Genomic DNA, 26,646 nt, shown 5'->3' on the forward strand with positions numbered 1-26,646 from the left:
ATTCCTGTCCTCCTGTGACCCCCCTCTCAATAAATTGCCCCCCTGGCTATTAGACAACTTGGGTCTTTTTTTCCGTTTTTGTCGGTCATAAATGTTTTTTTTTTTCTTGCCCCACCTCAAACCAACAAGCAACCTGACCTACATTCCGGTCAGCAGACAGTCTAGCCGTTGTCAGCTCTCCCGCAGTCTGTCGCCATAGCAACGCTCAACACTCACCATCACACAGCTGGAAGTGTTACAAGCTCGGGTCAGACCTGTCTGAACTCGGATCACCTTCTGTCTAGGTTTTAGGATGTTGAAGACGCCGGTCGAGAGGCGCTGAGGGGAAATTTAAAATTGATTCGTTGTTCGCAGTGAGCAACAAAAAACCCGTCGCCATGGTTACTAAATTTATCCCGAACTGATGCAGGAGGTGAAAGTGAACTGCTGAATTTTGCATCAGGTTTAAGCAGACAGGACGGATTATAAGCTCCGTGATTGGAGTTGTAGTCGACCTGCCTCCTTTATATCTATGTTTTTCTACATTTTGAGTTTCACAGAAAAATTAACCAAACTGCTGCTGCTGGAACCTCTGACCTTCTGTACCTTCAAAGCTTTATCCTGAGATGGTTTTTAAATGTCTTTCAGCCTGTGACTGCGGGCGGATGGGAAGCTGTGACGGAGGCATGGAAGGTTCTGGAAAGTGCGTGTGTGTCCCGGGCTGGGAGGGGGAGCGCTGCCAGATTGATTCAGGTGAGGCTTCCCTCCCGAGTGTTTAACTTATGAGGCAGGTGTTGTTCCGCGAGTCATCACCCGTCCCTCTGTCTGTCCAGGCTCCATCCCGCAGGAGTGCCGGGGGTGCCACGCTCAGGCCGACTGTGTGCCAGGCTCCGGTTGTCGGTGCAAATCCGGCTTTCAGGGGAACGGCACCTTCTGCGACCCGGAGCCACGTGAGTGGGACCCGGCACACCTTTCACTCGGCGTGGCGAAGCTAGTTCTAGTAGCAGCAGAGCAGCTGCATCAAACAAACCGAAGCGTGATGAATCCGTCAGATGATAATTTACATTTATTATTGTTGTAAAGATGAATGAAGCATTGAGTTGTTACATTTACTAATCCCAGCATGCTCTCGTGTTACAAAAATTCTGCCCTAATCTCCCAGAGCTTATTCTGAGATAGAGACGACTATTCTGGACTCACCTTTGTCTTTAAACAGAGGAATGTCAAAGCCCTTTAGTCAGATACCACTCGCCCATCTTAATCATTTCTCTGTGAGTGAAATGACGCTGAAGTTACACATCAAATGTTCACGATTCTTGTTATCCGCTTATGCTAACTGCGGTTACCAATGCTGACAGCGAGAGCTGTGATGTCACACATTTGAATGTCCTTGCTAGTGTTAGCTGGCTGGTTACCATTAGAGTTAGCTTCCCATTAGCATAAGCTATTCATAAGCTCGGGGTAACAGCTACTCAGCATTGATTCTCCTCTCTCCATGTCATCACCAACATCTAAAAGATGATGTTTGGGGGATGAGTTACTCTTTAGGAACAAAGAAAGAGTTTGTTTAAACCAACTAAGCAGAACCTGTTTCTTATGGACACACTTATATAGTCTTCAAGCTTGGGTTTTATTCAGTGAATATTATGTCGTATTTATTTAGTCCGCTGTTGTGATATTGTAGTTTTCTCTTGCTGTTTAGTTCAGCAGCTCGGGCTTCGTCTTTGCATAAAATGGGCTCAGCAGAGGAAGTTGTTGTTATTAATATTACCATCACACTCTCCAGCTCCAGACCTCTGCTCCGAATACAACGGCGGCTGTCACCAAAACGCAGACTGCAACCAGACGGGGCTGCTCGTCAACTGCACCTGTCGCCTTGGTTACCAAGGAGACGGCTACTCCTGCAACCCCATCAACAGGTTGGTGCGAACCGTCATTTTCCCTAAATTAAACATGCTGTTTTCTTTTAATGATGGGTGGTTCTCTATTAGAGTGGATTTTAAATGAAGGCAGGGTATCTTTGTATTTCAGGTGTATTGTGGAGCAGAATGGCGGCTGCAGTGACTTCGCATCCTGCAAGTTCACTGGTCCAGTGAGTAAAAAGATTCTTTCAGTTTCTCTTTAAAGTCTTTGTTTTGTTTTTTTCATCGCTGTGTTGGACTTAAGAATTGAGACAACTTGTGTTTTCCGGGGGGGATTTGTTTTTTATTGAGATGCAGTGCACAAGTTAGAAAAGAAACATATCTTTGTAAACTCAATAGACACCTACTATATTTTATAACAGGACAATGTAGACTTAGGCGTCATCAAAATGTGTCCTCTGCTCAGTTTATTTCTACAGAAATAAAAGATTTTCATGGAGCAAAAACAGGCATCGGTTGGTCGTACACGTTTCTTTAGATTATGCAGAGTTTTTGAATTACTGGAAGCGTCTCCTGCTGGAAAGCATAACCTGTGCTGTACTGTGTGATGTTTTATAGATGTATTTTTAAATCTTTGCTACATCCAGAACGAGCGACTGTGCGAGTGCCTGCCGGGGTACGTGGGAAATGGAGTCCAGTGTCTTGAGAAGGTGGTTCCCCCCGTTGACCGCTGCCTGGAAGACAACGGAGGCTGCGACCCCGCGGCCGACTGCAAGGACCTGCATTACCGCGGTAACGCATCTCCGCTGACTTTCATTGCAATGGCCATTACCACGGTAACACATCTGGGCGGAACGAGGGATTGCTGTCATGTGTCGCGTTGATTCTGCCGCAGTGTTCATGTTACCATGGCGACGTTGTGGAGAACATTGTTTTCTAGTTTGAGCTTTGAATGGTTTTGCTTTGGCTGATAAACAAACGTTGACAATCGATCATCTGGAATAGAGCAAGTAGCCCAGAGCTCGTTAAAGCCATGACCTCGTTAAACATGGGACTCCATGTCACTAATGGAGGTTAAGTGACCAGTCCACATTTTATGGGCGGTCTGGACAAACTCACAGGCAGAACCTGGAGAAACAATACTGAGCTACAGACCGGAGGATTATCACTTGACCTCTGTCTCTACATTCTCTACATTCCACTGACCGCACAGCCCCCCCAAAACACACACCGAGACACACACGACCTCTTGTGTGACCGTAGTGAATCCAAACTACTCAAAGCAGCGTTAGAAGGAAAAGCCGGTGGTTCTGGTGAGGTAAAATGGATCAAGTTTGGTTTTGGAGAATATATATTCTACTTAACGCTTTAACAGAGGACATTTTTCTTTAAGGTGGTCATCACAGCTGCACTCCGTTAGTTCCACTACAGATTATAGATTAGCACACCTCATTCTACCCAACTCCAAACGATCCCTCTAAAGGTTAATGGGAGGATTATTACTAAACTATTCCACTCGATTATCAGTTAAACTCTGTCTGTATCAGAAGACTTTTCCCTGCGTCTGTTAAACTAAGCTGATCTGATCTTTTTTCTTAATCCGTTTCAATCTGTTGCCTTTTCTTTTAGTGGAGATAAAATGTGATTATGTGCAATGCTGACGTGGTTATTCTGGTTCAGCCAACACGGCAGGAGTCTTCCACCTGCGCTCTCCAGACGGGAAGTACCAGATGAACTTCAGTCAGGCCGACGCCGCCTGCCGGGCCGAGGGCGCCTCGCTGGCCACCTTCAGACAGCTGGGAGACGCGCAGCAGGTAAGCCCGCCCACCGGAGGGGTTTCCGTGGAGACGAGAGACCCACCGGTACAACCTCAGCGTATTTATGAGAGTCGAGCGTGGTAGAGGGAGGGGAAACATTCACCACACCCACCCTGCTGTGACAGCTGGGGATGCACCTGTGCGTGGCCGGCTGGATGGAGGGCGGGAAGGTGGGGTACCCGACCCGCTTCCCCTCCGTCAGGTGCGGAGACAACCACGTGGGCCTGGTCGTCTACAAGGAACCGGTGGACCAGAGCAGCAAGTACGACGCCTACTGCTACCGGCTCAAAGGTACTAAAGGCTTTTGACAAAATGATTCTGTCACTTATTCTTTCAACCAACAAATTGACCGTTTTTTATTAGAGATTTAAAAATTTAAAATATTTAGATTACAGCGATATTCGATATAGAAAAAAACAAGAAAACTTCTGGTCAAAACCTCCCAAAGACAAATAACACATTCAAGGTGAGACCTCAGATCTAAAGTGTGTGCGTGTGCGTGTGTGTGTGCGTGTGCGTGTGTGTGCGTGTGCATGCAGATGTTTCCTGCGAGTGTCCCGCCGGTTACATTGGAAACGGAGATTTCTGTAACGGCGTGCTGACCAGCGTCCTCGCCTCCTACAGCAACTTCTCCATCTTTTACAAGGTTGGTTCTAAAAAGATATTTGGTGTAAAAGATTATTTGGTGATCAGCTGATTAGTGACATCCAGGTGTCTTTGTTTTTGATTCCACTGTTGTGGTCTGTTAAAGTGAGAGATTTTTGTTGATTTTATTATTGCATCAATACTTACCTTCAGATGAAAACTAGACGCTTGAACACATAAGTAAGTGAAACCGTTGAGGAGCACCCGCTGAGTAGATGGAAGGAGCTCCACTCCAGGAATGTGAAGGACACACAAACTCTTTCACTAACCTTTTAGGTCACACGGACGTGGAGATAACGCAGCACTGGAAGTCTTCCACTCAGAAAGTTAATGAAAAGAAAAGTCCGGCTGCTCTCAGCTGATACGGCCGATAGGGAGTCAGAGGGAGGATCACTTCAAGGTCCGACGTGGGAGAAAGCTGCAGAAACACAAAACATAGAGACGGACTTCCTCGGCTCTTGTAGTTGTGTATTTATCAAACTGGCTCTGTGTTTCTGGGTTGAAATTAAGGCCCAGTTGTCTTCAACGAGGAGGAGGTTCTCTGATTCAGTTGTTTTGTCTTTTTGATACGTGTCTCCCCCTGGAATAAAAGGTGTGTCTTTCTCTTTGTAGTGTTTGCTGGACTACAGCAGCTCGTCCTCAGAAGGAAAACAGCTGGTCGACTTTATGTCTCACAGGAAGTCCGAGCTCACGGTGTTTGTTCCTCACAACGCCGGCTTCGGTGCAAACCAGGTGACCTGCCCTTCGATAATTGCTTTTTAATCTGCATTACAGAACGACGTCACCGCATCTCAAGTGGACTCACTACATTGCCAGAATATTTTATTTTACTTCAACAAATAAACAATTACAAAGGCAGGCTAAAAACATGTATAATTAAGAGAAGACACTAAATTCCTGACGTCCCGGTAGCTTTGGTTGAAAAACACTGAGAATTATGAACCAAGTCTCTCTAAGCACAACACTCACCTGCATGAAACACGACCTTTCAAACAGAGATGTGCCCCAAGCGCTTTGAGGATGTTTAGTCTCCAACAACCCAAACACATTGTGGTACCTTAATGCATATATTAAATATACACTGTATATATAATATACTTTTATGTCTATTATTTTCTTTGAATTTGCTGATAATTTGGTTCAAATTCCCACTATGTGGTTACGACCTTAGACGGCTAGCATTTCTTTTTTTGTTAATATTTAGATGACGGTTCATGTAGGCTACAGTAGTATGTCAAATGCTTTTTAAATGTTGTGCTTTCTTAGCATTTTTCTTTTCTTTTTTTAGGTCCATGCTCCTTAATTTTAGAATGTCAAATTTGACATTCTAAAAAAAAGAGTAAAAAAAAAAAGAAGCATGGAGCGTAGATTTAGGAAATTTGGAACGAATCCACAACCACACATTCTTAAACCTTTGTTTAAAAGCCCCTAATTACGTTTTTGCCCTTAATTAATAATATTACAAGGTTTTACGGAATTCTAATCTGTGTGTGTGTCTCAGACTCTGTCTAGTAGAGATCTTGAGTATCACGTCTCAACCAATCACAGCGTTCGACCATTCAAGGAGCTGGGACACCAGGAGGTCATCGTATCGAGGCTTGGGTTCGATCTGACCGTTACCCACGGCAACAACGAGGTCAGAAAGACGCTTCTTCGGTTCGCCAATCCAAACACGGAACCACTGTCGCGTGTTCATAGATCTGCTCTTTCTCATGATGATCAGAGCATTAAGATGGTGAACCGCCAGGTGCTGCTAGAGTGGGACATTCTTGCTGTAAACGGGATCATCCACGTCATTGCGGGCCCGCTGACCGCGCCCCCCCCGCCGGTGAGCCAACGCGGTTTAACCCACAGCTGCTGACTATCGAAGCTACTTCTGAACCGATATATCATCTGACATTAAGCAGCAATGATTTTGTATCTATTAAAATAGAAAGCTCACAAATAATGACGACACATTTCTAGGTCGGCACACAAAAACACGTGTGACACTGGTTGATTTGTTTTTGAATAACTGAGGCTCAGTCTGTCCCATCAACTGTTACCCTACTCCTTCATCTATGGTGTCTAATGCGTGTCGAACCCTGTGAAACAAAAATATTAATTGAACCTTTAACTACTGAACTAAATAAATTTACAAAACAAAAAAAAATCGAAAAAAAGTGGGAAAACCCAAAATCTAATGGAACGTTGTCTTGAGCTGCTGCAGGACCGAGTTCAGCCGCTGGGGTCGCTACGGCAACCGCCCCCCCTCCCCAAGACCAGAAATGGGCCAGTGGGTTGTTGCTAGGCAACGGTGACGGCTGGGGGCACGGAACAGATGGCAACGCTTTTAGTTTATTGGCACTGTTTTCAGGAAGTGAAGATTGAAATCAGTGGAGATTGAGATAACATTACAAACCAATCAATATTCTCCATGTGGGACACGAGAAGATGATGAAGACGAGATCGCAGCGGATTAATCCAAAGCCTTTTGCTAACCATTATTTTAATCCTTCAAACGTCCTCACTGACCCTGTGGATAGTCATTTTTACAGTTTTCTCTAAACATTTAATATTTGACATGCAACACAGACCTTTTTCTGCATTTTATTACTTTTTGCTACAAACTGTGCTACAACACTTTCAGGACATTATTGGACATGCTATACGAATATTTTTTCATTAACATTTCTCTTCTATACTTTTTCTATTTTTAAAATACAACATTGTTGTCATACTGTACTGCGAGTGGCCAAGACACTTTAAATTTAAAGTACGGTGCTTTGACGAATTACTACCAATATGTCAGAAAATATCATACTATGCCATATAGTCGTCAAAATATACAGTATTGTAAGTCATATTATGGTACGTCAAAAAATGTCAGGTCATAGAGCATTATTATAATTTAAAAGCCATCTCATAATGTTTCATGTCATTGGAGCCTCTAATCTGGAGCTTCACGTAAACAGCTTCTTCCTCGGGAAAAACAAAACGGCTGCCACTCAGTCGCCACGAAAACACTGGATTGTTGACATTAATTATTCATTTTAATTGGTTGAATTTTCATCCTTCTCTTGGGAAGCAGTCACGTCTCCATGGCAACATGAAGAAATTCATTCGGCACGCCATAAAAATGTCAAGAGTGCAGTCCTTAAAAAAAAAAGGTCATAAAAACACGGCAAGGAGAATCTCACCTCCATGGCGTCGGTGCAGCTGTTGTCATGGCAATTAGAGCTGGACAGATAGTGTGTGTGAATACTGTGATGTTCTTGCATACGTAGTTATTCTTGTGTGCGTTTCTCATACCCGTCATCTCCAGATCTCCCATCATGCATCACAAGCCCACGCCCACTCGAGCGCAACAGTGTCGGCCATCTTGGTGTCAGTGCTGCTGGCGTGCATATTGGCCGCCCTCGGCTACTACGTCTTCAAACACAAGACGGACGCCTTCCGCTTCCACTACTTCAAGGTGAGACGCACAAACACACACACACACGTCCAGGTCGACGGAGAAATGACACATTCGTAGCAGCCTGGTTACCGCGAACATAACATTTTGGAGGGGATAACAGTAAATAAAACACACCAACGAGGACCTCTCCTTACTTGGTTGGTGTGTTTATTTTGTAAACTGTAACCCCAATACTTGTGTTAATTCCTGGTTTAAGAATCTTAAAGGGGTGTATTTCTGCATCAGAATCTCTGTTTTAGTTTCTTCTGCGGCCAACTTCCCCAAATAGCAGAAGTCCTTAATGGACGAACACTGCGAGATGTTTGACTACAGAGTCAGATTTGCTTGAGTCCTCTGTGACAGGACGAGGACGAGGACGGCTCGCCGGGCGGCAGCAAGAAGCCCACGTTGGTCTCCATCCCGAACCCTCTGTACAGCGGCTCCAGAGCCTTCAGCGAGCCGTTTGGGGTGAGTCGCTAGACCGAAAACCGCAGAGGAACCAGCCTGACCCCGTAGCAACTAAACCAGTTAGATGTGGTTCGGGATCAAGTCCAGCTGGTCCAGCTGAGGCTAAAGCGGTTTCTCATTTGAAAAGAGAGAAAGATAAGAGTGATGACTTCATGAGGTACATGTAGAGTGCATTAAGAGGCTCTCCAGTATGAACCGTCCCTCTAGCTTTCTGGTTTAAGCAACCTTCGAGGACACGACTGCTTGATGACGCAATAAAAGGTTAAAGGTCAGACCAACCTTCGGGCCTCCACCTTAATTTATGATCCGTAGGGGGATGAAGCTGAGAATGGGCGTGAATACTCCCTTCATGAGCAGCTTCTCGTGTGTTTGATTGTACTCCTCTCCTTCCCCCAGGAGGCCGACCAGGGGCTTGAACCAGCAGAACCTGAAGAGCCTCCAAAGATTCTGGACCTGGACGAGTAGAACCAGCCCAGCTGGAGCCGTCTGTTTACATACTACAATAACCTGTTGGCTTTAACGTGGTGAAGCTTTTCTCAAATCATCTGTATAGACATAAGAAATAAAAATCAGTTAAATGAACCCCAGACGATTTATTTCCTTTTTTAATACGCAGGATTTAATGGTTAATGGTCAATGTGAAAGCTTTTGATAAACTCTGTTTAGCTGTGTTTTTTTCTTTAAGGCTCTAAATGCCATTAAAACATTAATAAAAAGGCATAATATGGTAGGTCATAAAAATATAAATTAAAAAATACAAAAGTATTGCCATGAAGGTATAATATTTCTGTACAGTTAAAATGTTATGTATGCTACATGAAAACACGGAAAAGAGCGATACAGGAGGAACAACGAGCGACCAGAGATGCACCAACACAACTTGTGTCCAAGAGAGGAGCTGCGTCTGTTTGGAGGTTTTTTGTTTTTGGAAAATTCGTAACGTAAGTTACCTTAGATAAGAAAACAATTTATTGCAGAGCCGCTGGTGGCAACTCTAGCAGCCAAAACAAGCTAACGAGCTAACATGCTAAACAAGCTAACGCGCCGGACAATTGAGAGTCTGCTTTTCGGGTAGCCGGCGGTCCTTTTCGGGGGTCAATAAATTAATGTGTTTACTTGAAAAAGCAATAAATATCATATATCAAGATACCGTCAGAATCTTTCTAAATACCATGAAATGGATTTTTGGCCATACCGTGCAGCCCAATTTGAAGGTCACCGTTGACCTTGAGCAGAACAGAAGTCAATTTCACGTTTCATGGTAATTCTTTCGTGAATATCTAAGAAAGTCAACAAAAACCTTCCTCAAAGCATCACCGAAGCCACACGGCCTCCTCATCCGGATACCACCAATCTCCACCCATCTCCACCATCTGAAAGGCTTTTAATCCCAAACACTCTTCTCATCAATGTTGTTAAAGGAAGTCATTATCCATGGCTCCTTGTTGGCTTCCTCTTCAGTTTTTGCTACCAGGACATGATATTCATTTTTACCATCTCACATCAAAGCAGAGAGACGTGCGTAGGATTGTGTTTGATGTGTCGTTGGCCTCCACACCTGTTCTTTTCACACTTTGTTTCCTCAACAGGACAAAACGTGTTTGGTTGTTTATGATGGAAGCCGCCATTTGGTTTCTTCTCCGCTCGCATCTACCGGCAGAAAGTAGAGAGGATTGTTGTCGAGCTTCGGCTCACTTTAAATAGCTTTCCCTTGTGCGCTGGAGACATTCAAGACTCACAAAAATAAACCCGACCTCCTTCTGCCCTCCACGAGGAGGAGAGACGGCCGGACGGTTCAGCAGAAAGACAATCAGTGGAGCCGTGTTAAGATTAGACTTTTTTCCAAAATGGAGAACGAGCAGCCTCGGAGGTTACTCTGTTCCGCCTGCTTCTTCTTTTTCTTCTTCTTCTCCCCCCCAACAGCACACAAAGACCGAGTGGCAGCTTAGAGAAGGAGGGGGGGGGGTTGAAGATCGGAGACCCTGACCTCAGTTGTGCTGCAGGCAGGCTGGCTGAGAGCTGCCACTGAAGACCTCATTTAAAACCCTCTTTGGTTCCCAGCCGAACATCCTGTTTGATGAAACCACGCAATCGGCTCGGATGTTTTGGCCCGAGCCGATCGCTGGACTTCAAAGAGAAGAAAGCGGCAGCTGGTTTCTGTGGAGAGGAAGCCGATGAGCTCATTGTCCACGTTCACACAAAAGAGTTGGCCTCTTATTGTAGGTATACTCCAACGACGGCTGAATAATGGCGCCCACAGAGTTGGCTTCTTCTTCTTCGTCATTGGAGTCTCGGTAACTCGCCGACGCAGCGGTTGCAAATAAAAACTAGTTTTACGAGGGAATGAACGGTCTCCAGGGCATCCGCATCACGTTGGACCTGATGGCGATGGAGCATTTTTGAGCGGGAGCTAGTTAGCGGTGTAGCATCGTCGGCCCCCCCGCATGGTCTACCGGCCCGCTGGCTGGTTCCATTTGAAACCAGCGTAGCATTAAAGCTACTTAACCTGCTAGCTAACTAGCCAGTTGGCAGCAAGCGCGCCAATTCCACCGCACTGAGGACGCCCCACTGGTAACGGAAAACAAGCTCCTCACTCATCTGACAGGAGGTGTTCAAATTTGGGTAATTCGGGTGGCAGTCCACTGCGACATTCACAATGACACCGGTTCGCGTGACAACGGGCCACTGCTCTCACCCCCCTGCTGCGTTCGATTTGGTCCGTTTTTTTTTTTTTTTCTTCCTTTGCTCCCCTTTTCACTCCCCTGAGAATCGACTCCCTCACACCCGTCACCAGGGAGACAGCGATGGGCCGACGGTCCGGTGGGGACTAAGACACTGCGAAAGCCCTTCTACGACCAAACCGCGCCTTCAAAGAGGAAGCGGCGCCTGGCAGCGGACCGGGAGCCTTCACAGGAACTTCCCTCTCGCTTCAGATCAGAGGAACCGGGAGGCTAAATTTAGTTCCTCTGCCGCAGTGTGTGTTGCTGGGGATCAATATTAAGACGGGAGAGTAAAGCATCGATAGGAGGATGAATGAGACAAAACTAAACGCGTTTTAAAGCAGAAATAGATATTAAACACACAAGAGATTGTCTGTTTGGAGACGTGTTCTTTGCATTGACTCATTACCTCAAACAGAGACGTGGGAGTAAATAGGAGTCGTTTCCTCAAGCATGAAAAATGTGTTTCACCTTCATTTTCTCTCCATTACTGAACTGTTGTACCGTTTTATTAATTTGCTTTTGAATCATAATTACTAAATGTATTACATACATATATATTTTTCTGTGAATTCTTGTTAGTTGACATTTTGCATCTGAAGATTGCAATTGGAACCATAAAGTTGTTAAAGGCCAGAGCTGATTTTGTTGAGCGTAATGGAAAAGGTATCAAACAAGCATTTGTCTTCAAAAATAAAGTCTAATGGGGGACTCGGGAAGGGACACAGCCTCATCTCCTGAGGCCAATATTTCAACGCTCGGTGCCAAGGACACCCGGGCCCTTTGATCGGGTCCAGAAGTCAGATAATCAGATCAGTGACGGACGGAACAGCAGAAGGCTCTGATACATACTCCAAACACAAACCACATCTACAACTCACTCCAAACACACACCACATCTACAACTCAAACTGGAGTATCACCGAAAAAAGGCCCATTCTAAACATGAACCAACCCATTCCTGATGAAGCCTGAAGTTAAGGAGGATTCAAGGTAACACAAAAATACTGAGACAGAATTTCTGTTACTTTTTCAATTCATCTGGAACCTGGAGCCTGAATTAAGAGGAAATCTTCAGGTAAGATTTAAAGTTTATTTGACACAATTTGAACCTAAACCGGGGGCTTTTTGCCAGAGAAACAGCTTCATTGGCTGCATTGAGACCTCAGACTGTCTCGAACGAGGTCGTCTCCCAAATATTCCTGAGGGCTGAAGTCACAGAACACAGCAGCGTGACGCGCAGTGAGTCACATGACTCGGGCCTCCCAGCCACTCTCTGTCTTCCTGCAGGTAAACGTTTACCTGGTTTCCATCGAGCAGCGAACAGAGCCAGATGTTTGAGGCTTCCGACGGATTCATGACTTTTCGTTCCAGGTTTAACACCGATGTTGGGGGGCTGATTCCAAATGTCCAAACTTTGACATGCTCCCCCCCCCCCCCCCCCCGGTGGACTTTTTAGGATTAAAAAAAAGTAGGGCCGGGACTCGATTAAAAATATTAATCTAATTAATTAGAGGCTTTGTCATTAATTATTCGAAATTAATCGCACTTTAATTGCATAAATATTTGACCTAAGTAATTTTTTTCACATGGATTTTATTTTTGTTCAACCAATTCCAGCAGACAAGTGTGTTGTGTTGTGGATTCCAGCCTGAGAATCTATGAGAATTGAGGTTGGATTCAAAAGCATCAACAGGTGTGTGGTGGAACAGTGCAGGGAGATAACAGGAAGGCTGAAGTGTGGAGGATCCTCAGTTCAAACCTGCTCTCTCAGAAGGACGGTTTGGTTGCAGTCAGGGCTTTAAACTATGAAACAGTTTTGAGTTTTAGTAAACAATCCCATGGTCTAATATGAGAAACGGACACAATGAGGCATGTGCTTGAATAGCACAAGGGAACAACTGAAGGGCTGCAGGCTCCAACCTGGTGTCTGAGGTTGTGGGTTCATGCCCCTTCATGTAGACATCGCTTCTGCTTTGAAAGAGTTTTGAGGTTTGAGTAGCAGTCTCAAGGTTAAATAGGAGAAACAAAGGGTTGGTTAGTGTGTGGTGAAGTAGCACAGTGCAAGAGCTGCTGCCACAAGCCTGCACTGAACTTGAAGGTTGTGGGTTCAAGCCCAGTCTTGGGTTTGAGCCTTTGGCTCTACTTCAGGTTTGAGTAGCAGTCTCAAGGTTAAATACAACAAACAAAGGGTTGGTTAGTGTGTGGTGAAGTAGCACATCGGAAGAGCTGCTGACATGAGCCCCTGCACTGCACTTGAAGGGTGTGGGTTCAAGCCCACATGTGGAAATAGCATTTTAAAAGAGTTTTTAGGGTTAAACTCACATGCTCAAGGTTAAATAGGAGAATCAAAGTTGCCAAATTGTGACCAGGACTGGTAGTGTAGGGGTGAGTGCAGGGTGCCAAAAGCCTCTGTGCGCACCGCCAGTGGGTTCAAATCCCACCCGCCAAGTCTTGAGCACACTACCGCGGAGGTAGTAGTGGGGGCATTGTCCCCACTGGTTGTTTCAGAGAAGTGTACCCTGGGGGTTATGCAGAAACACAAGGCGCGTTCACTTGGTTATGATGGCATTGTCAAGAATGATGAAGAATCTTTTGAATGATGATGAATTGAATTTGATGTAAATTGCTTTTAGCACTCATTAGCCATGCTACGGTTGCTAGGGTTCCACCTTTTTGACGGGAGAGAAGGCCGGATGAGTCAGTAAAGATGAGCAGATGTGTCTCATTCAGTGGTCACACTGACATGAAACTTATTACAGCCTCTGAGGGCATTTTTCAAGACAATCACATGTTTGTCTACTTCAGGGCATCCTGTGGACAACCTTAAACTGACAGTCTGGCACAGGGTGTAGATTTGTTTACCCTTTTTAGTGCATCCACCCTCCAAGTTACATTCAAATTCAACTCACTTGTGCCTTTACCAATGCAGGAAGGGTGAATAGCATGGTTGATCCTCCAAGATGCACCAATCTGTCTCTGGGGCAATATCCCATTAGGTTTTTTTATAAATGTCAGTTACCCAAAACTAAAAAAGGATTTAGGAAGAGCCACCATGTCCCTTGAGGGTTGAACCCAGATAAGGTTTAAAGTACAGAAATTTGGGGCATTTGGCATTAGTGACAGGGACGTGTAGGTTGCTCCATCTAAGATCATTCCAGTCATGGGAAAAAAAATATTGTGAAAAAAGTCAAAATATGTAGGGTAAAAAAATGTCAAAGAAAAGATTTTTTTTAAATAATAGGTAAAAAAATTATTATAAAAAAATATATGCAAGGTCTATATATATATAATATATTATTAGGGCCGGGACTCGATTAAAAATATTAATCTAATTAGAGGCTTTGTCATTAATTAATCAAAATTAATCGCATTTTAATTGCATAAATATTTGACCTAAGAACAGTGAGAAGTAATTTTTTTCACATGGATTTTTATTTTTGTTCAACCAATTTCAGCAGACAAGTGTAGAAGTAGCATATTTAGAAATATAGTACTTTCAGAAATTCAGGTAGCCTATAGGTAAGTAGACCTTCTGTAAACTATGTTTTTTTAAGTAGACCAATACTTTCAAGTACATTCAGAACATTGGTTATTTTTTCAGACGTGGACTTAGTTACCCTGGTCCTTAAACCAGTCATCTGGTGCAGTGTGGGTTGGGTGTGGGTCCTTGTACTCGGGTCGGGCTAAAGTCCACGCTAGCTGCTAATTGTTTTGCGTTGAGGTGATACTTGAGGCTCGATGTGAATTCCTTGTTGCATAGCTTGCACACAACCGTGATCTTATAGACGCTTCCATCCGTGTGTTTATTATAATAAGATTTCCCATTCACAGGGCCAACCGACACGGTCTCGTCAGCTTCTTCGTTCATGTTCACTGTGGTTTGTTGTTGTCTGAAGTCATGAACGCTAGTTGGTGCTCCGGTATAATCGGTCCTCCGAAACTCATCCAGTGAGAAACGTTCCGCGGTGCAAAAAATAAGTGTAAAAATGCGTAAAAAATGTTTAATGTGTTATTTTTTGTGCAGTTAATTAATCTTAATTCACATTGTAATTAATCGCAATTAACACGCTAAAGTCACGGCCCTAAAAAAAAGCATTTGGTATTATGGTTTAAGAAGTATTTAGAAATATAGTCAGTTATATTATTTCTGTTTTGTCTTCTTTTGTCTAATTTGTCTTTTTGTGGTCGCTCTATTTGTTTTGTTTGGTCGGGGTTTGCATTGTAAAATCAAAATAAATGTATTAAATCCAGTCAAAAAATAGATTCCCCTGATGCAAACTTCTACCACAGGAGCAGAGAAAGATGGCGACCAAGAGGACTCCGTTTTTTATATAATACTCTAACTTCTTTATGATGTACAATATTGTAACTTTGTTGTTACGTGCGGTACCATGCTTTTTTTTAAATGCCATTTTTCTTCACTGTCACTTTTGTGACATAACATACATTTTTTCATGACTTACTGGGACCAAATTTGTTTTGACAAACTACACTAAAACCAATTTAATACCAGAAAATCCAGACATTTTTGTATAGTTGCTGTTGTAGAAAAACTATGATCAATTGGGAGAGACTGCACACAGATTTATATTGAAGAAGACATTTTGAATGGATATTTGACATTTTCCTACTGCAGCTCATTAGAATGAACTGAAACGGCTGTGAGCCAAAAGGTCAAAAAGCAGCCAGCTGAGCATCTTGCGTCGCTCAACGTGTTCTGCCCCTACCCCCCCTCCACACACACACACTCAATGAAATGTCAACTATTTGGTCTTCTGTCCTCTTTGACGTGGATATCTGGTGCTCTGCCTCCTACAGACAGATGATGTCAGCCGTCTGAGAACATCAAATATGTAATGAAACTAAACTCTAAAAAGTAGAAAAATTAGTATTTTCTGATCAGTTTTATTGAACAAAAAGTTTCCAAAGATCATGTAGGAAATACAATAATATACAAGTGCTGCACAAACAGGACGAACAGATAGATTTTGAAAAGGGAATCGCAGTGGACATACAGACAAACGGCGCGGGGGGGAGGGAGGGGGAGGAGGATAAAGAAGAGCAAGGAAACCAACAATCTTCCAGAGAGTAAAATTCACAGGAACCAAAGAATTTACAGAGAAGTCTGTAAAAGCAGCCGGACGCTTGCGTGGTCCAAACAGAATCCAGAATAATGATCAGACTTTCAAACCAAAAAGTAAAAGTTTCCACTTCAGACTTTGTTCATTCTTTCTCCCAAGTGGCCCAAACTAGATAATTTTTTTTTTTTTTTTACCAGCGTTGTCATTTACTGACTTGGCGGTGATATAAATAGTTTTTTTCTACATTTGAATGATAGATTTGGAGGTTGAAGAATCCCATGTTTGATCTTGCAGACAAAACAAACTAAAAAGGTCCCATAAAAACGGTATTTTTCCAGACTTTTCATTCACATTGACTGGTCTGTAGATCAACAGAAGCTCCATCAAAAGCTACTGAGTGACCTAAAAAAAGAGACTTTGATTTTGTGTAAGAGCACCGTTTGAGATCAAACCAAACGTTTATCTCGTGCAATGTGGATCATCACATACAACATTTTGGGAGAATTCCCAGGAGGTCCTCACAGATAACATGAAAATAGATTCAGTCAAGTCCGGTGAGGTCACGGCTCCTAAACGCCCACAAAATGAAGAAGAAAAAACGGAAACACAACGACATCCTCACGACAGTCGTTTAATTCAGCACCAAAACTAGCACCTGCTGCAAAAACCAGTATGGTCTCAGTGGAAGTCAAACCAAATGCTTTTGATATAAGTTCACGTCAGGAAACGAACATTAATGACGTTGTGTCGAGGAAACGGGCGACGCTCCCAAAGTGCAAATCCTGCCATCGACTGGACGGACGAGTTCTGATTGGAGACTCGGCTTTCTGGTGCTGCGTTGTCAGATTCAACTGGTCGGGAATTCAAAACATTCCTGCAGCTCGGGGGAACAAAAGCTTTCGAAACGTCTTACATCATGTCTCCAAACTGCATTTTGTTGCTTTGAAGTTTTGTATTGGACTCAAGTAAATCCTGATCAGCATTAGACCGAATGACGGTTGTCTTTGTACCCGGAGTGTGAAACTATGGAAGTGGACCAGGGCAACATCACGGACTGAAAAAAAGCTATAATTCAGAGAGCAAACACTGAAATTAGTCGTACGTTTTTAAATATACATCGCGTTTAACAATGACAAAACCTCTGAAGACTAAAGAAAGAATTCTGGTACCTCACTCTTCGATATTTTCCGTTATTTAAAGATGAATTTCTGCAGTCTAAATGTTCTAAATATTCCCTTCCGTACCCGCCTCTTTCTGCTATCCATCCAGTCATGTTTTGTTACCATAAGACACCAAATCTCCCAAAAGTTGAAAATATTCCACAAGCCTCCTTTTCCATGTGTGGATAAACTAAACCAAAGGAACACTTTGTGAAGGACAAAAAAATCATCTGAGGTCTCAAATCAATCTATGTCTCTGCTGTTTTCGCTCCAACAGCCTCCTTGATTTTCAGTGGAAACAACAAAGATACAAATAAGGAAGACAAACTAAACAATTTTCTCTTTTCCTTCCATATCATTTGCTAAGACGGGACCAACCAACCACCACATATGCTCGTGTGAAGGCTTTGGAAAGTTGCTCGTCCACCACTGTTTGCAAGCGCTACAAGCTAAAAACACTTCTCCACAAAACAGCGGCATACTTCAAATGTGTTATGAATACTTTTTTTAAACAACTGTGCCTTGTTGAAGGGCAGGAGATTCCCCCTCAAACCCTCACAGTGGATCCTAACCTACATCCGCAACACGGGCAAGCAGGCGGGCAACCCATGGCTGGATGATGGTTGGTTGAAGTCTTAAATGGTAAATAAAGCAGACCGTGAGCATGTACAGCATTTGGCCGAGTCATTTCCCAGCCTGCTGAGAAAAGCATCACCTGACTTTCAAATGCCTTTTCTGCCCCCCTCCCCCCCCAGGGAACCAGAACTTCCACGGACAGACTCTGACTCCAACACACAGCAGAGTTCACCACAACCCACGTAAGACGTCTGCTGTGACCTCTGAGGCTCGGCCAGGAACTAATGGATGCAACAACATCTGCTAACTCAAACAACGGCCGTGGCTCGTGGGGTTCATGGTCACTTGTTCTGGTATCTGAAGTCTCTCAGCACATAGTTGAGAGGTTGGATCTGAATCACTGGAGACAGGTTGACCTGCAGAATCTTCTGCGCTTTTCTGCGGGCCTCTGCCACAGAGCGAGAGCCGTCCACTTTGACCACTTTCCACCTAAGGCAGTTTTTGTCCTTCCAGCCATTTCTCTGGCGGGTTGGGACGTTTGGTTCCTTGTGGGCCCGACCTTCCTGGTGGACGCCGTTGCTCCGCCAGCCGTTGCTGGTGAGCGCTGTGTGAGTCTCGGGGAACGCCCGTCCGTTTGCGTAGAACACCGGTGCCGAATCTCCGATCAGGGCGCCGTCCAATCTGATGGGGCAAGACAGGCTCTTCTGGCTGAACAGGGCCACGGCTTTGGTGGGCGCTCCACCGCAATTCTGAGAAGGCTGCGACGGTATTCCTGAAAGCGTTGTGGGTGGGTGCTGTTGCTGTGAAAAGGCAACAGAGGGTGCCTCGGATGGTGAGTCCCAGGAAGTGTGGATCTGTAGTCGGGCCGTATGGAAGCCAGACAGGCCCTCGATGTTGGTTAGTCTGAGGCAAGGTCTCACCTCCAGCGCCTGCGACATCTCTACAGTCCGACTGTGTGTCCTGCTGCAGATGACGGCACGGTGATCCACCAGCAGCTCTGGAGGGCGGACCCCTTGAATTTTGGGGTCCCTCTTCTCGGAGGCGCTCCATGATGGATGCACCTCTCTCTTCTTGACCAGGGGCTTCTTTCCCCTCCTCTTGGCGGTGGGTCTGACGTTCCTGTTCGGTGGTTTCAACATGTCTACGGTCAGCGGAAGGGTCGTGCAGGAGCGGTAGCCGTAGACATCTCTACTACGCAGCACAGTGGGCTTGTGCCCCTCCTCGCTTAGCTCCTTCAAGAAGACGACAAGCTCCTCACTGCTCGAGAGGTCGCGGGACATCGGGCTGAGGATCTTCAGGGCATCCAGGAGGACATTGTGCCCCGCTGACGAGATCCTGGACCAGGAGTGTACCGCCAGCTCTTCATTGGCAAATGCCAAAGGCCGGCCAACCACGGGACCTCGCGCCGCCTCAGCCATGTCTCTAGTCCTGCCAGGGATATACAAAGCACATGGTTAAACCAAATCACAGAAATTAGAACTTTTGTTTATTTGCAACATTATATTGTTACAACTCAATTTGGTCTCCATTCTTTCAAAGACTCCAAATTAACTATAAAATATATATATGATATTTTGTGTATAATGTCTTTCCTTAACATGTTTGTGCCATCATCGATTCTGCCTGCTGATTCCTGAACCCAGAAACTAAACTGAATCTGCAGCTGAGTTCACTGCTACATGTTATTACAAAGTCACCTGAGTATAAGATGTTCACATTACCAGGTCCTCTTGCAGCTGTAAACACACAAGCTGTGGCTTTTTTTTAAATTGCTGGATTAATGCTTAAGGGAGAAGCTAGTTTACCTGCAGGAGTGTAACCAGACACCAGCAGACAGCAGTGAATCTAATGGAACATTAATGCGTCACATCATGACTCGTTAACACTGTTCCCTACCAGTTCTATACCTTTATTTCCTCAATCTGAACGCGTAAAATAAACACAGTCCGTCTCACCCGAGCAGAAATCAACCTCGCAAGCAACGAGGTTCACGTTCCACGAGCGACCAAATATCTCTGCCTTTAGCTCGCGCGAGACGGCCTTTTGCTTGCGGATGTTTAATTTACGCGCATGAACCTGATTTGCGCTCTCGAATTTTGACAGTGATTTGCCGCCATTGGGACAATAAAAAAACCACACCAAATATACCGATTTATTTTTTGCACCACGAAGAAAGGACAATGGAATTAACAAGTTACCAGAAACAAAGTACAGTATCTTCCAATTTCTTCTCCTTTACATAAAAATGACTGTCAAAAGGCTGGCAAATAAAAACGTGCAAAGCAGTCCAAGAAATGCATGTGGGAATATTGTCTTTATGAATAATGGGGATAGGTGTCGTCCTTAAAACCTCTGTTACGCTCTACCACAACGTGGATTTTGCGATGGCATGAAACACAGAGGCCAAAGAGGGAGATCTTCTGGCCACAACATCCGCTGAACGATGTCAACGTACAACACTTTGCCCACCTTTACCTGTGGGTGAGGGCTACTTGGCTGAGCTGCTTTCCCCGTCCACACAGCCCTGCTGCTGTGGTCCGGCGATAGCTTGTCTTCAACAGATCAATCTCACTCTATTTTTACTCAGGATAATAATAATGCACATTCATTTCAGAGGTGAAACCACATTAAATACTAGCTCTTGCCAAACAAGTTTACACAAAGCTGAGAAAAAATAGTGTTCGGAAACCCACTCACTAGTCTTTACACGGAACGGTCTTCTAATCTGACCATTATCTATTAACTTTTGATACTTCGTACTGGACCACATTAGGCCATGGTTTCCAGTCTAGATATCAATCAGATAGTACTGTTGCTAAATTGAAGGATGTCCCACCATAGCAAAAACCCACCAACTTGGAGGAATCCCAGTTGGCCTAGCGAGTGTCTTAAATGCTTTAAGAAGGCCGTGCGTAATGCCAGAGCAGCCTATGACTCATGGTGCTCAAATAAGAGCACCCAGTTTCACTTCAGCCCTGTCTCAAGGCTAAAAGACTATGCAGCCATCTATCCATTCCGCCCTCAGTAGAAGCAACTTCATAAACTTCTTTATTAAAGAGATTCTAACAGAGGCTTAACTCTTGCCGTCATGGTACAGATTTATCCTCAAACTTGGGAACCTTAGAAACGGCTGTAAGACCGGATATATATTCAGAATATTGTTCTTCCATTATTGATTTATTCATCCAAGCTTCCAATCTTCCATTGTCTTAAATAGAATTTAAAATAAAAGCGTACAGAAGTCCAGAGGTTTTGTCTTACTATATACCCATCTCCAACTTGCCCATCCTCTCAAACCCTTGAGCTCATTCATTTTAGATTTTCAGAAAGTGAACAAGTGGAAATTATTGATGACTTTGTTGCATCAGACAAAGGATATTTCTCTGTTCTTGTTGTTCTTAGTGCTGCATTGGACACCACAAACGGTCATATATTACAGCAACTGGAGCATTTTATTGGCCATGAAGAAACTGATGACTGCACAAGTCCTATAACCAGGTTGATTTGATCCCAGTTAGTACATGTGAACGACATATATACTGGGACCAGTTGTATTCACTTTAGATATGCTTTCTTTAGGCAATATAATTAGGTGACACAATTAACTTTCTCCCTAAGGAAGATCCCATAATGTAATGTATTGATCACGGTAGACAAAAACAATTAATTAGCTAAACTTGTTTAAGGACATAAAATCCTGGATGACCTCCAACTTCCTGGGTGTTAAACTGAAGTTGCTTTTCTTGGACTGGAATGCTCCAGTTTGGAAATTTGGCATTCAAAATAACTGAAGAGCTCTTCTGGTGTGTAGCTCCGGCCACTGCGACTGACAGCAGTGATCGGTGATCAATACATTTTGCTGCTGCCAAAGAGCGACAACAGTTGTTACGGCTATGCAGCGGAAAGACGGTAATTAAAAACTTCATAACGTAAGGAAATTTTAAACCAATACACCGGTTGAACTGGTATACCACACAGCCCTAAGACAAACCAACACTTGTGAGCTCAGAGGTGCTAATTAACTGCCTTGTAGACAAGAAGCTACAGGATCAGTCTGATGGCCATTTTCTACCTCACACACACAAACAATCATTTAGCAGTTCAGAGCAGGCCAAGAAGATCTCTGGCTGCTCTGCAATACAACGTCAGGTCCATCAATCAAAGAAGCACCAAGACATAAAGTATCCATACTGCTGGCAGACAGAAGACTGCAGAGATCATCTCCACACACACACACACACTTTATTACAACTAGGATCTGCTCTTACTACAATTTACTTAAACACATTTAAGAACAGGATTAGTATGAATATAGTATTTTTAGACCATCAACCGTCTACAACAGCGAAGTCAGTAACATCTCACCGGAAACACGTTAGTATCAGTTATTCCTCTCGAACTCCTGATCGCCTCACCTCAGCCGTGGAGACGTTTTAAAAGACTGCTTTTGGCCAATCCTGCATGCTGTGCTTGTGTAAACAGTGATGGGGCAGCTCTGCAGGTGTTGTGTTGGGCTCTAACCGGGTGCAGGGCGTAAATGACACATTGTGAGGGAGGTGTATTGAAGAAAAAACAGTTAACTTGTGTGGAAAATGAACTGCAGCCTGGTGTTGTAAATAAAGTATTGATGAATCTTTGTAAAAGGGCAGTTGAAAGTCAAGGCATTGTTTTAATACATTAAAACGCATTTCAATGAGTAGACACTAGTTAAGATAACGTTATATTGCGAAAAACAACTCCAAACATGGTTAAAGGAAAAGGCTAGTATTTTACAGAGCACTTTTGTTCTCCCTGGTAAGCCAAACAAATAGAGGTCATCAATTGTTTAAATTTGAATATAGAATATTTGCAAATGACAAACGGGTTCAATACCGCAGCAATCTGGCCTCTCGGCCCCGTTCCTCGTACCTGGCTAAATGAGTTATCCGTATCATTTTCACGGACCAGGTCAGGCTTTTCAGTTCCACAAAACATGTTTGGTAAAATCACCATAGCAACACATCCCTAAACTTGAACCTCACTCAGAAGGTGGCACAGGGTTAGGGTTGGTTAGATTTTGCCATCACATGGTCTCAATCCATTGTACTGTTAGAAGATCATGGTTTGGTAATAGACGCTTCCCGCCCGCGCAATTATTCTGATGACTGAAGTCTGGTTACAGCTTATCAGCCTTCGAGAAACCAAGATAGCCTGACCTCAACCATTGGGTTAAATTAAAGGTGGCTAATAGAATATTTGATGGACTTATTTTAACCACGTACAAGGAACGAGGCCCAGGTCTGCACTATTTACTGTTGGTCCAACCAATCAACTTGGGGTCTAAAATTGGGATCTGGAAAATATTTACAAAGAAAAGGTAAAAAGTAAAAAATGTAGTTTTTGGACAATCCGGCCATTGATTTGTTGAACCGTGGCCACCTAAAATACATCTGCATCGTCTATATAATAATGGCAAGTTGAACAGAAGAGACCCAAGGGTGGGCTCGGAGAACACAATTCTTCAGATCCGAGAAGGTATTAAACTGTATGAAAACAGCATTTAGACAATTTCACTTCAACAGTTGGCTGTGACGCTATATATGGTAGGTGAGGAAGAGAAAACCTGAAGGAACAATTTGGACATTTTTCCAAATAGAGATAGTTACCCCAAAGAAAACACTTCATCATCAAAGACTAAGCTAACCGCTCACATTCTTTTAGTTCCACATTGAGACCTTATAAGAAGACCACAGTGTTGGCCCTTGTGTGGCGGCTGCCTCACATGCTGACTCAGTCCCCTATTATCCCGAACACAATGGTTCTTTAGTGTTGAAGGTTGTCAACTTGAGTCGTTGAGGGCGGACCGACCAATGGGGCAGTGGGTGTGCTAGTAGTCCGTTGGTGGTCGAAACTGCGCAGTGAGAAGTGAACAATTGTAAACGTGATGAGGGCGATATATAAAGTCCATTTCTTAACCTGTACATGTACATTTTGTTCATATAGTGCTTTGCATGGTAGGCTACTCAATGACACTAAAATAAGCACATGAACACAGATACAGCAATAAAACCAACACATAAATCAATCATATTAAAAGCAATTATATTAGTAAGTAGATATTTTTAAATCCCTTCTGCATTCAGTCGGTCCGTGATTGTCTGCCAGGCCTTTTCTCTCTGTTCAAGTACAGCTGCCAAAATACTTTTTCCATATTATATGCTTCACCTCCTCATATTTCCAGTAAATCCGTGATCGATACCCTGGTCTACTTAAGAAAGCTGTGGATGCGCACTCCCAGCTATGTAAACCTGGATTGACTTGCCCCCACCCCCTCATCCCGGCAAACTTGCAACCGATTAAGTAGAGACAAGCTTAATCAACAATTACATGTCTAACTCCTGCAGGAAAGTCTTATTGTGAAAGGCCAGAATTGGGTTGCTGGATATGTTGACAGCAATGATGGTAATTTTGGCGACCCTTTAACCAAGCTTTCATTTCCAGCGCTTATTATGGTACATTCACACCGAACGCGTTGCCAGTGTTTTGCGCCACAGGATTACATACAAAGTCTATGCACAGACGCGATGACGCTGGAGGGACGTGAATCTGCGATTTTGCGGCAAAGTCACGTGAAACGCGAAGTTTTCCATCTTTGGCGACAAAGTTCAACTGCTATATTGCGACCGGTCCGGGACCTTCCCACTTTTGACAAACAGCATACAACCATATGCGCCTTTTTACAACATCCCATCACTGCACTGAATATTGTAGGGTAATTATATTGTTTAATGACACTGATACTAAATATTAAGTAATATTAAGGAAGTTTGCTCAATGATCATGTGTGGCTCTTAAAAGAGCCGTTTGGTTGTGCTTGAGCATACGGTGGCATAATTGTCGTCATGGGACAATTGGACAAATGGAAGTATGATGTGAAGGGGGTATGGTCTGGTGCCCGTTCCGAGCCAACGAGCTATCCAACGGGCTAACGCCGAGCACCATGTACCTAGCACCATGTACCGCTGGAAGCGGCAGTCGTCCAGACACAGTTTCTGTTGCGTGGGACGCAAATACGCGATACACGCAAATTGACCACAAAGTCCTGCGGCGCGCTTATAGCGTTCGGTGTGAACGTACCATTAATCAGACCTTGCGTGCAAATCCAGAAAAAATCCACACACCCATCGACCATCGAAAAATGGAAGTTAGCCAACGTCAGTTAGCTTTGATAAGGTATTTAACAAAACGTTAGCTACGAAGCTTGCTAGCTAGAAAAGCCCCCAATTTCTTATAAACTGCCCCTGGTTTTCAGTCAGTGGGGGCAAAAATTGCCTGCGTAATAATGTAAACTTTCTACCCGGCCTGGAGGCAAAGAGGAATGTCCCCATGACCAACCTGGGAGGAGCTACGTTTGAATGTGCAGCCAATCACATACGGCTGCGAAGCAAAGAACACACTCCGCAAGTTTCAAAAGTGGAAAGAGGACAATTAAAAGCCTACAGAGATTTCGCATTGCAACTCGACAAACACAGACACACAAATGCACTGGTAGAAACAGTTAAAAAAAATCAGTAAAAACAAGTTGAGATTTAGGTACTAGTTGTATTCTGGGTTTCATCTGACAATGATTTAGCACTTAGCTTAAATCTTGTAACCAGGCTACTTTTTTAAACTGTCATTGTCTCAACTCCAGTCTCACATTGCTATTTGTACTGCAAGTGACGTGTAGCATACGAAAGATTGTGTGGAAATCTTACCTCGCCTTCAGCGGCGTATCCTTTGTCAGAAAGCCGATGAGTCACTATGGAATCCTACTGTGAGTATTTTCTACAGAATCCTTGTATTAACCATTACGATAACCCTGCATTATTCAATTGATAATTATCCTAGCTAGCTTGCCGGCTAGTGGCTAACCACAACAATCACCTCCTACGCAACAAACAAAACACACTTGAGGTCTGAACTCCATTGACAAGAACAAAGAAACCCGGGAATGGTGACCACTACTTTTTCTATTGGATCAAAAACGCCGACAACAAATAAATGTCATTGGCCAGTGAGCGTCTAGCAACAAAAACGTGCGCAGGTCTGCGTGCTTTCGTAGCTCACGAGCGCCCCCCTTTACGAACTGGCAATAAGAGTCCGTTTCATTACATGGCACAGCTATCCTGAACACTAACTGTAACTATAATTATTCACGCTGCCGCCGTGTAAAAGCTCAACTAAAAACTTTCAGCGGGTTGATAAAGACGCCTCCATTTTTGTCTCACGGACTTGTGAACTGCTGACAAGCCTCGCTGCGCCGAACACTCTCCCGGCGATCCCTCCTCTTGTCTCGGCAGCTGCGAGTTGTGAGGGCTCCCAGAGCCCCATCCGGGAGGACCGGGCCCGCAAGCTCCCCACCTCCCCTCCCCAAAACCTAGACGTGTGATGCGTCGGGACCGCGAAGGCTACCGACGGCAGTGGAGGTGCTCAGCGGGGAGGGGAAGGAGTAGGGGCTTTACCTTTTAACGGCGCTGTTTCGGCATCCTCCGGGCTCCGCTGCGCCGACGCTCCACGGTAAAATGGCGGCAACAACAGCGGTGTGGAGGAGAGACCAGGGAAGAAGAGGCGGAGGCAGCCGGTGAGAGAGGAGAGGGGGGCGGGCACTGATCACCCCGTCGCGGGGGACTTGGGGGTCTGTGGGGGGGGGTGGTAAAAATGCGTTTTGAGGTTTTCCCCCACGCAAAGTAACTAAAATATTGTTGTGTTTAAAAACGAAAAAGTTTTTATTTAATTTCACAACAATGACACGCAATGTAGAGGCGGGCCCTATCTCGACCGCGAAGCTAATTGTGACGCCATGAATGGGCGTGGCTTACGGCATTGCCCTCTACGGAACAGCCGCGGTCCATAGAGGGCAATGGGGCGTGGCCCCACC

General features: G+C 44.3%; 2 protein-coding genes across 3 annotated transcripts in view; one reads left to right on the forward strand and one right to left on the reverse strand.

Annotated features, from left to right (window-relative positions):
• The window catches only part of stab1 (stabilin 1), a 33,456-nt gene extending 24,667 nt beyond the window's left edge, over window positions 1-8,789 (forward strand). Inside the window, exons 58-71 of the mRNA XM_037490307.2 lie at window positions 628-732; window positions 813-929; window positions 1,766-1,898; window positions 2,011-2,071; window positions 2,489-2,633; window positions 3,522-3,655; window positions 3,784-3,949; window positions 4,198-4,304; window positions 4,916-5,035; window positions 5,805-5,939; window positions 6,027-6,131; window positions 7,608-7,757; window positions 8,103-8,207; window positions 8,604-8,789. Coding sequence (XP_037346204.2) covers window positions 628-732; window positions 813-929; window positions 1,766-1,898; window positions 2,011-2,071; window positions 2,489-2,633; window positions 3,522-3,655; window positions 3,784-3,949; window positions 4,198-4,304; window positions 4,916-5,035; window positions 5,805-5,939; window positions 6,027-6,131; window positions 7,608-7,757; window positions 8,103-8,207; window positions 8,604-8,672 — 1,652 coding nt within the window. The 3' untranslated portion in view covers window positions 8,673-8,789. The remainder of the gene's footprint in view (window positions 1-627; window positions 733-812; window positions 930-1,765; window positions 1,899-2,010; window positions 2,072-2,488; window positions 2,634-3,521; window positions 3,656-3,783; window positions 3,950-4,197; window positions 4,305-4,915; window positions 5,036-5,804; window positions 5,940-6,026; window positions 6,132-7,607; window positions 7,758-8,102; window positions 8,208-8,603) is intronic.
• Window positions 8,790-16,112: 7,323 nt separating this feature from the next.
• On the reverse strand, window positions 16,113-26,356 carry ccdc71 (coiled-coil domain containing 71). Of its 2 annotated transcripts, none has more exons than XM_037447795.2 (2): window positions 26,231-26,356; window positions 16,113-19,175 (listed from the first exon to the last, which is right to left on the reverse strand). In XM_037447795.2, the coding sequence occupies exon 2, from the start codon at window positions 19,163-19,165 to the stop codon at window positions 18,089-18,091; it is 1,077 nt and encodes a 358-aa protein (XP_037303692.2). In that variant the 5' UTR covers window positions 19,166-19,175; window positions 26,231-26,356; the 3' UTR covers window positions 16,113-18,088. The 2 variants fall into 2 exon arrangements, with proteins under 2 accessions (XP_037303692.2, XP_062419991.1); XM_062564007.1 differs by lacking the exon at window positions 26,231-26,356 and adding an exon at window positions 25,484-26,201.
• Between the last annotated feature and the right edge of the window lie 290 nt (window positions 26,357-26,646).

This window comes from Pungitius pungitius, chromosome 8 (genome assembly GCF_949316345.1).
Source record: "Pungitius pungitius chromosome 8, fPunPun2.1, whole genome shotgun sequence".
In the NCBI taxonomy this organism is placed as follows: Eukaryota; Metazoa; Chordata; class Actinopteri; order Perciformes; family Gasterosteidae; genus Pungitius; species Pungitius pungitius.

What these genes read in the sequence shown, in the direction of transcription:
- ccdc71 (XM_037447795.2), bottom strand. Translation starts at nt 19,165, where the DNA reads ATGGCTGAGGCGGCGCGAGGTCCCGTGGTTGGCCGGCCTTTGGCATTT.